The sequence below is a fragment of the Octopus bimaculoides genome, chromosome 25 (genome assembly GCF_046866305.1).
Source record: "Octopus bimaculoides isolate indiv1 chromosome 25, ASM4686630v1, whole genome shotgun sequence".
In the NCBI taxonomy this organism is placed as follows: domain Eukaryota; kingdom Metazoa; phylum Mollusca; class Cephalopoda; order Octopoda; family Octopodidae; genus Octopus; species Octopus bimaculoides.
In genome coordinates, this window is record NC_142952.1 from 2118143 (window position 1) to 2129182 (window position 11040).

Below are 11040 nucleotides of genomic sequence, written 5' to 3' on the forward strand. Positions count from 1 at the left end.
ATCAGTCCGGTCTTTTAGCGGCCCCTCTTTTCTTGTTTCCACCTAGGGACCTCCTAAGTACCAGTTCTCGTTAAGTTTTTCTTAAGTCATCATCATTCTATCTCCCTCTTACAATTCACCTTGCGCAGTTATCTTACCTTCCTCTTTCAAACATTTCATACAGTATTTCTTTTTTCTGTTTCTCTAATATCGATATTGATATGATTCCATCTATATCTTTCCCATTTTGATGACAGGCACAGTCCAAAACGTTACTAAATTCTTCTTTTTACAACTCGCAAACCAATTATGATGTTTATAATTTTACAGTCTGATTTCAGCCGGTGTAGTCCAGCTCTAAGCTTAAGCACTCTAACGATTATTTCAATATATGCATACATTACATTAAAAGTACACACACATTATTAGTGTTATAAGCACACACGTACACTTGTAACTGCGTGTTTGATAGATATGTAGACAGAGCGCTAGCAAGCTGGTACATAATGTAATTACATACAGTATCCATATATTTTAAGTTTAGATTCATGTATATAGAAAGTTAACGAAGCACTAGCCACTCAAATTACAGCAGGCATGCATTAAAAGCTAAGCTGTTTTTGTATCATATATAGATTAAAAATACACACAAACGTATACATATAGAAATCAGATACATACATCTACTGCTACCACACCTTATTCAGGTTAATCTCTCCAATATTGCATATTTATGTTAATAGTATCTGAGCATACACAATGCAGCAGTAGCGTGGAATATATAAAGATGTGCAATTTACGCATATATGGCACCATCGCCACCACGACCATTATCACCGTCATTGACAGCAACACCCCCTTAGCTCCTCCACCAACGCAAATACCACAACTATTATAACAGCCACCACCACCATTATCGCCGCCGCCGTCTTTGGATACAGTCAATCAATCAAAAGCACTTCCCTCGTTACCAAGGAAACTGGCCCGGGCCTCTGTATGCCGTAAGAACGAACAGCCTACATTTCATGAATTTCACCAGCTGTGAACTTTATCATATTCACCTACTTAGTGTAGATTTACCGAATATAATGCTCTTATTCTATGATATAGAAACTGACCAAGGAAGCCAACAAACTTCGGATAACTAAACATCTGAAAGAAACTGCTTAAACAAAATATTTTTTATACCAGACTAACATTTCTACGCGCACATATTCATATACCATACTTATATTTTGTTTCAATTAACTCCCATGTTACTTGGAGATGAAATTATGACCTTATTTCATTTTACTATTTCACCTTATGGAATTAAGACTGCTTTCTGAGAAGGAATGATGGCTAATTCAGGAAAAACCATATAATATTATATATGATTAATATTACATGTCTGCATATCGATTTTAGTTGAGCAATATATATATTCTTTAAAGCTGTTCGCTTTACCTCTTTCTCATTTTTAAGCATCGTGCAAATATCTATTTTGAGACTGCATAAACTATATATGATTTGTAATATATCACTCACTCTACAACCCAATATTTGCCTTATTATCGCAATGAATTCCATGTTTTTCGTTATGATATAGTTTCCAATTTATTTCATCTAATCTATTTATCTCAACTGATAAAACTTTATTTCCCGCCTAACTGGCATATTTTTGCCGATCTTTTCACTCTGGACATTTTTCTTTGTAGATATCTTTTTTAACATCTTTTCCTAGATAGCAAAATACATCTATGGATGAGTCTTATATATTTGGATTGCGAGGTAATCATCCGGATAACACATATAAATATATCGCTTCATAAATGGGATTTTTGTTAAAAATAGGTATATTACGATCAATAATTTCTTCAAATATCACCACTTTATATAGAAATCTGAAACCAGAGGAACAAGATTAATTCGGTATTTATACCTCGTCTATTTTTCTAACACGGGAAGGGGATTAAAAAAAAAATTGAATTTAAAAGATAAATAGCTCACGTCCGACAGGAGTGTACATGGAAACACTGTATAAAATAAACATCAAATTTGGTCCGTGTGTCTCAACTTGAAACTAGCTGACCAACAACAACCTGCTCGTCTCCGCCCAGGGGTAAGAAAAAAATCAACAAAAAACACATGAGGTAAATACAACTTGTCTCATCATGTTGACGGCCGAAGAAGAATTCTTGAGAACATGGAGAGTGAAGAAAAATGAGAAAATAGGTAAAAATGTAGTTAGCATGACAAAGGAACAATACAACAAATACCTGCTCATTTTGAAAGGGGCTTGGGACAAGAAAACTGCTTGGACTGGGGAAGAATACAATGTAACACGCCGTTTTGATTTGGTCACCAACGATCAAGGAACAAAACTAATTAAGAGAAGAAGAAGAAGAGACTCCGAATCCGTTCGTCCTTACATTGCCGATGAGGATTTATTTCGAGCCCTGAAAGCTGTCCACTTAACACATTCTCATGCTGGTATTAACAGAATGCAGAACATCACCCGTCAGTTATATGCCAATGTGACAGCCGAAGCCATAAAAATCTATATTTCTTTATGTCCGAGGTGCAGTAGTCGCAGACATGGAAATTACAAGACCCATTGTAGTAAGGCTAGATTCAACAAGAGTCCAGTGAAGTCAGCAAATCCGCTAACGGGTAGATGGAACGACAAGAAGAATGACCAGTCACAGTCGGAATTGTTGATGTTGAGAATATTAAAAAGTGAGGATTTGGTGATGGAAAATGTAAGTTTATATGTTTGTCTCCCCTGGACTCTCTTTCTATTCTGTTTTACATTTAACACCATTTAAACGTGGGTCCAATCTGAATGGGGGTGGGACATTGTGACGATAACCAGATGTATATTGCATTTTTTAAAAATTTAACACCATTAAACGTCGGTTCTAATCCGACTGGGGTCAGTGTAAACGTTAAACAAATGTATATAACTTTCGTTATTTAACGCTATTAAACATGGATTGACATGATTAGGAGCACTGTAAACATAAACGGATGCATCTAACTTTAACATCATTGATCGTGGGTTCTAATTTGGTCAGGGGCATTGCTATAACAAACAACTGTAATGTTCTGGGGTTTTTTTTTTTAATATTTAACACCATTGCACATAAATTCTAACCTAATTAGGACGTTACAACGCTTAACAAATGGAAAAATAACTTTATTTAACACTGTTGAACGCGGGCATTGTAAGAATAAACAACTGAATATGACATTAGATACCAAAAAAAAAAAAAAATTGTCTATATAGCAGTGGGTAGATAGTTGCCTGCTGAAATTTAAAATATTGATAAAGAGTATTATTTCATTATGGTAGTATTGAGGACTGTTATAAAATTATATGTACATAACTCGAATTATAATGCTACATGTTTATAGCATTGTAAGAAAGGTATTTCACTTAAGTTATGTTATGTTGTGAAATAAAAGTCATCGTCTTAATTAGTAAAAAGGAGAAGAAAAAAAATGCTAAAAATTTGATCAGCTGATGTTTCTAGCATGATTCGTTATTCGCCCCAAACTTCCATCGGCAAGGCACACATCTCGGCTAAAAATATATTTTAGGGTAGAATCTCCTGTGTTACCCTTCAAGCTTTTATTTTGTCTTGGTCTGAGACTCTTATGTTTCCGTGCATGAAAAAGGAGTTAATCGAAAGAGATACAATTATAGTTTTTATGAATTTCAGCATTGCATTTAAAAAAAAAAATACCTTCAAATAAAATAGCAAACATTACTTGTATTTCTTCTAATGTGTGAAATCTTGCCGAAGTTGTGGTCGTGAGAAAAACTTGGAAAGTCACGTTGAAGATTTTACGCAGCTGAAATGTAGAGATGTGGAATATATTGTAGATCACATCTCCACACGTTTTTATTTGCCTTAGTAACTGTATGGTTGATGTTACTATGGGCACTCAGTTATATAACCCCTTCTCTAACAATGTAATTTATATCACAGATCAAGACAGCTTGTATGTCAAACACATTTCGTTTGATTTATTGTAGTATCCAAGAAAAAAAAAAAGGTATTGTAGGAACATAGAAAGAGAGGAGGGAGTTTCCTGAGACTGCAGTCTTTTGAGAAGATGGATGTGATGTTGGTTTAGGATTTAAATCGAATATCCCGAATATATTTCGAATAGGTCAAGTGTATATATTTATTTCTTTATTGCCCACAGGAGGCTAAACATAGAGAGGACAAACAAGGATATACAAAGGGATTAAGTCGATTACATCGACCCTAGTGCGTAACTGGTAATAGATTTATCGACCCCGAAAGGATGAAAGGCAAAGTCGACCTCGGCGGAATTTGAACTCAGAACGTAACGGCAGACGAAATACCGTGTATATACTGGAACATTTTGAAGTATAGGTTTCATGAGTTATTTGAGTATGATAAAAATTATTGAATTTGTGGTTATCTAGATTTTATTACCATCCCTTAATAGTTTAAACTTTGCTTATATGCTGTCACTCAATACTCAAAGATTCCTAAGATCGTACTGGCCTGGGGTGGCGTGAGGGAGAATGGATGAATCAAGGGTGCCGGAGTAGAAGTAACACGAAACCAACTTGCTCAAAGAAGCAGAGGCCTCTCTAATAGTAGAAATGACCGAGAGGAGGCAACATGCTTTGACACCGAAGTTTGGAGAGATGATGACCGAATTCATATCAGGTTGTCGAGTAGCCTTTTTTTATGCGGTACTTCATTCTGGATCTCACACGGACTTCGTAGAAAGTTAGTTGTTGGGGACTCAAGTATTTTCGGGCCCTGTAGTCTTTGATGTATTAAGTATGTGGGATTATTAAAAGAGATCCTTAATAATGGGAAGTCTAGCTGTTGTAGCGACCTCGAGTGTTCACGATTTTTTCACTTTCCAAACCTCGGGCCAAACTTTTCGCTGAATAACTTTTTCATAAAATTGCATTTTCTTGAAAAAACTCTTTCTGTCTGTTTTTCATTCTACCAACAGCCTGAAATAATCCTAACTTTTGGATTGGTAGAGTGGCGGACGGAAGTACATTGCTATAGTAAAAGTATCTTTAAAAAATTTATATTCTACCGAGAGTGCCTTTACTTTACATCTTCCTTAGTTAGGGAGTATCAATCACATACGACTGGGGTCGATTTAATCGACTATACACACTGAAAATCCTATATCCGAAATTCCCAAATCCGAAAACACCCCAAATCCGAAAGTTTTTTGTGGACATGCCTCAAATAGAATATTCTACAAAGTGCTAGGAAAGTTCCACCAAGTGCAGATGTTGTGTGCCGTTATGGCACGTGACTTCACCTACCCTGGGTACAGTTTTCCCATCAAAGTTCAGTTGCCAATTTGACGGCAGTTTGTTCGCAGGTCATCACAGTGACACCTTCGCTCGTTACCTGTGCTCTGTGACGTGGAGATATTGTCGGAAATGCCGAAAAGGCTTGGAAATACCCACATGGGTAATCGTGAAAGGAAAAAGAGAAAACATTTATCTTTAACTATAACGCAGAAAGTTAAGTTGTTGAAAAAACTTGACAGCGGTGTAAGTGTGAAGCATCTGACTGAGGAGTTTGGTGTCGGTACAACGACTGTCTACGACCTGAAAAAACAGAAGGACAAACTGTTAAAGTTCTACGAAGAAAGTGATGATCAAAGCTTGATGAAAAGCAGAAAAAAATTACATAGAGCGAAAAATGAAGATCTCGATCGTGTTCTAATGGAATGGATTCGTCAGCGTCGAAGTGAACGCATGCCGATTAATGCAGTGCTGATCAGGAAACAAGCAAAAATCTATCATAACAAACTGAAAATTGAGGGTAGCTGTGAATATTCAGCAGGCTGGTTGCAAAAATTTAGGAAAAGGCATGGCATTAAATCTTTAAAAACAGTAAGCACAAAACGTGATTTTTATTTTACACCTGAATTTCACCTGTGTAATGAGTATAACACGACTAACATCGTTACTTGTACATTACTTTTAAAAAAAACCAAAATGCTATGTTGACTTTTTCAGTTTTCGTTTTATTTACCTGTAATCATGGTCAATGCTTTGGGCTTTTAAAAAAACTTATATCTTACATAAAATCCAATATCCGTTATAGCGAAGAACGAAATACAAATGGCGTACGTGTACTGTAATCTTTTAATCGAAACTGATGTTATCCTACTGTTCTGATGGTAAGCGTGGGTGTGTGGTAAGAAGCCTACTTCCCAACTACATCGTTCCGGGTTCAATCCCACTGCGCGGCACCTTTGGCTAGTACCTTCTACTATAGCTTCGGGCCGGCCAAAGCCTTGTGAAAGGACTTGGTAGACGGAAACTGAAAGAAGCTCATTGTGTCATATATATATATATATATATATATATATATATATATATATATATATATATATATATATATATATATATATATATATGTGTGTGTGTGTGCACGTCATTGTGTTTGTATTTGTCCCCCATCACCGCTTGATAACTGGTGTTGGTGTGTTTACGTCTTCGTAACTTAGCAATTCGGTACAAGACACCAATAGAATAAGTACTAGGCTTTTAACAAAATAAGTCCTGGCTGCTGTCATTTGACTGAAACAAGCAAAAGAATAAAAGAAAAAAATATAAGATGTAAGTGGATATTGTGTTTAGACTTTGGTCCCATCTCCAAGGTGTCCCATTTCATAAAAATATTCCGAAATCTACAACACTTTCGGTTTTAGGAATTTCGGATAAGAGATTTCAACCTATATCTCTACCTCAAAATCAATATTTCATATTGTACTTTAAGGTGGCGAGCTGGCAGAACCATTGCCAGGCCGGACAAAATACTCAGCAGCATTCCTTCCGACTTTACATTCTGAGTTCCACTTTGCCTTTCATCCTTCAGGATCGACAAAATAAATACCAGTTGAGATGTAACCCCGGAAATTGCTAGCCTTGTGCCAAACTTTTGAAATCAATATTTTATATTGTATTCTTACTAAATGCTTATCTCATAACCTATTGTTGAAATGAATTTTTGTTCGGATTTTTCTCTTTGTAGCTTGAAACAGTTGTGAAACAAGAACCGAACCAAACTTCTATTCCATTCAGACACCAGGTGAAAATTTCTTTTTTAAAATTCGATTTTCGATTTTTAAACTAAAATTTTGTTCTATAGTTTCTTTCTTTTTTTTTTGTTTTATCTTGCATATTTAAAAAGAAATTCGTACATTCTAGTAATAATATTTCGTATAATATTTCATAGAATTTTATTTGAATTACTAGTGTGACAAAACAATGGCTCAACCTTTCTGTATTGAAATTATCAATTAAAGGCTATCTTCATAGTATTAGCAGGGATGTAGGAAACGTAATGTATTTGGAAATTCCTTCTCCAAAACATTAATGAACTTTACCGAAAATAACTGCAATGGGAACCTAGATCGTAATAACAATTTCGCAGAAACCATGGGCAAAGCGGCATCCTAAGCAAGTGTGCTTTCCACGACTTTGTTTTTTTAATAACTTTCAGAGAAATTGATAATTTTAAATGATATTTTCTTCAGATATCTTTCAGATAGTGTTGATACTAATTATATTGGAGTTTAATGTGAAAAGAAAAAAAGAAAGAATGGGCGTACATACGTACAATGTTCACACGCATCACATACTTTTTTTCAAATTTTATTTTGAAGATAGATGTGATGTGCTAGTATGTTTGTGCGTGCGCCCAGCATTCTTTTTCACTTTAAATTCTGATATAATCGTAATATGCACCATCTGTAAGATATTTGTCGAAAATTTCATTGAAATCCATCCACTTCTCTGAAAGTTATGGGAGAAACAATGTCGAGAGGAAGGGCACACTTGTGTAGGTGTGCTGCAGAAAAAAGTAAAAACAAAGATATAAAAATTAAGTTTCGTTCCGTCTTTCACAGTCTTACTTTTGTAGTGCATTTACAAATTAACATAACTTCTATGTAGTCTCATAAAACTGGGTATAAATCAGCATGCAGCATGTAAATAAATTGATGCTCGCTGTTTGTATTTGTTGTTGAGAAATAGGAAACTAAGGCTGATAGTTTGTAATATATCAGTTTGAATTTATCTGGTAAAAATACATTTTTTTTTCATTAACATTTGAGCAAAGCTAGTCGTTTCGCCTGCTTTTTTTTTCGCCTTGTCCTAATTTTGCCTTATTCGCCTTCAAGTTTTACTTCTTTCGAATGTCTGCTCGTTTTGCGTGAAGTATCAGTGTCTTGCACATGCTGCCGTTGAATATACCGTACAAAGGAATATATATTTAGTTTATTTACATTTCTGCTGAAACATTTGCTACAGAGGTATTGTCACTATGGCGAACGATTCGTTTCTTAATGTTAACCACGATTATAAGCTAAATAAAAAAAGGCAGACATTTAAACCGCGTCAGCCGGAGTATGAACTGGTAGTGACGACTAGAGGCGGACAACTCTTGGCCTTAAATGGCTATTTGTTTCGTCTTAACTATAAACGTAAAGACAGAATTTACTGGAAGTGTAAAACATTGGGTTGTCTCTCTAGTGCTGTCATGTCGAACAAACAAGAACTAATATCGTTTAGAGAAAACCACAATCACAGCAACGATCGGCCTTCCATACGTAACAGGTCGACTGCGAGTTCTTCGAAGAGATTACCAAAACCCGCGAGGCGTTTACTGAAAACCCCAAACATTGACGGGCTTCCGTTAAAATTCCAGGATGATCAGCAAAGTGCCCTTACTAACAGCACATCTCTACAGTTGGAACATGCCATCAAGACAGAAGTTGTTGCCGCTAACTTAATCTCCGCTTATGAATCTTCGTCCTACCTACCTGGAATTAACTGGGATGCCAATCAACAAATCACAACTATTGCTGATGTCAAGTATGGGAAGGTATGTCAGGATAAAATTGATTATCATATTTGTGTTTTACATTACTTTCAAAACAACGTCGTTATATTTTGCAGAGGAGGCCAGCGATTTTCTGGGTATTATTATTTCAAAACAGCGTGGTTGCACATGTCTTGGGAATGGTGACCCCCCCCCCCACTCCTCGCCAATCAATCGAAGTTTCAGTTCATACTCTGACATGAATAATTTTTGTAACCTGTTTCACTCAACAGAGAAACTATGGCATTTCATATAAGGCTGAGTTTGTAATTTTTATTTCTTTGAAGTATTTATAGGCATTAAAGGGTACTTATTTTGTAGAAGAGGCCAGGGATTTTCTGGGTGTTATCGTTTCAAAACAGTGTGGGGTAACACTTGTCTTGGGAATGGTGACGCGAGGTTTCATTCTATGCACTAACATAAATAATTTACCTAACAGGTTGCACTCAACTTCGAAACTATGCACCGTATCTATTCGTGTATAAGTCGTGTAACAAATTCCGTATTAAATCACGGCACAAGATTTCTTCCATTCATAGTTTTAGCTTTGTCCCACGTACAAGCCACACCCCAGTTTTTGAAATGAACATCAAATATAACATAATGCAATTGACATACGAGTAAATACTGATTTCGTATAAGGCTGTGTTTGTAGTTTTTTTAACCTACAATCGTGACGTATTTATCATATAGGGAACTATTTCGTAGTCAGCGGTTTTCTGGTAGCTGGTTCGTTTACCCATTAGTCAACCCCGTTACAGCAGACCAATGACCAAAGATGTTACAGACATAGTCATTCCGTATCTTGGACTACACTGTCCATATTATATTTCCCCTTTACCCACCACTTTCTGTATAGACAGCAGGGTGTAATTTGAGGGACACTGATCAGTTATTTCTAACGAATCAAGACTCGTGAAGGCTTCTTTGTTGATTACTGCTGAAAATAGCTTGGGCATTGCAAGATAGTGCGATTATTTAGTGCAAAAAAGGAATATACTTTCAATTAGTTACTCTTTGTAAAGTAAGATTAGAAGTTATGTCAGACAAAATAAAAAGGTAGAAAAACCCCAGAGCTGTACTGTATTTTTAGACTAACCTTTATATGTATAAGGAAGATAAGGAAGGCACCTTGTCCTTAAGGAATTACTACTGAGATGCTTAGTCACCTGCATAGTAAATCAAGAAGTGCAGAAGGGTGTCATACACAATGACTTATGTAGCAGTCGTATTGTCAACTGTTGTAAGGGCAAAAGAGATACACCAGAGACAGGAAATTCCAGAAATGTAAAACTGTTAGACTAGTGGAACTCCATTGATGAGGAAGATAATTAACCTAGATGAGATGCTGATTAGTTTTGGGCTGAAAAGAAGTATGCTGACACCATATTCCTAGTGAAACAACTGAAAAGAGTGAATCCTCATATTTGGCATTTGATAGCATTCTACATTCTGCTGTATGGTGGTCACTGGGGGAACTTGGAGTAAATATATGGCTTGTGAGAACATGGTCTGTTCCAACAAGGAAGACATGAGCTGGAAAAGAGATTCTTGAGGGGTAATGTTTTAGGAAAAAAGGACTAGAAATAGTGGGGTTAGGGGTAGATGCAACTGAGGTAATGAGTGGGTGAAGGGTGTTCGAGTGATGGCTGTACATAGCCAGTTGTTTCCAAAGGACAGAGGCTATTATAGTAGTAGTAAAGAAATAGAGGAAAAGGAGGCAGTATGCCTGTGAGTCAGATGTTGGAGTATGTGTCCATCAGTGAGTGGATGCAAGTGGATCTTCTTTGGCTGTGATCTAGGATGTCTGTGAAACAGCAACACCGTCTCAAATATAGGAGCAGTATTCCGTTGTAGGCTACTCCCTAGTTTTGTGGAGTGTCTGCTAGGATAGATCTTAGCAAAAAACAGTTAAACACCTCGGTTGTTTACTTGAGAATGGGGGTAAATGTGTGAGCAGACCGTGTGTGTCTGTGTTATAGGCCCGAGAATAGGGAGTGCAGCTGGTGCAAGCGCACCTTCCCCTAAAATTTTACAAATCTCTTACAAACCAGGTTTGTAAAAAACAAAATTTTGAACCTCAGTTTGCACACCCTAAGTAATTTTTTTCTCTCGTGTATATATGTGTGTGTGTGTGAGTGAGAGAGAGAGAGGACTGTCTGTGGTA

General features: G+C 36.4%; 1 protein-coding gene across 1 annotated transcript in view; it reads left to right on the top strand.

Moving 5' to 3' along the window:
• The first annotated feature begins 271 nt into the window (after positions 1-271).
• The window catches only part of LOC106883396 (uncharacterized), a 26488-nt gene continuing 15719 nt past the window's right edge, over positions 272-11040 (top strand). The window contains exons 1-3 of the mRNA XM_089341817.1: positions 272-2720; positions 7023-7079; positions 8700-8876. Of these exons, the coding sequence (XP_089197943.1) occupies positions 2133-2720; positions 7023-7079; positions 8700-8876 (822 nt within the window). The 5' untranslated portion in view covers positions 272-2132. The remainder of the gene's footprint in view (positions 2721-7022; positions 7080-8699; positions 8877-11040) is intronic.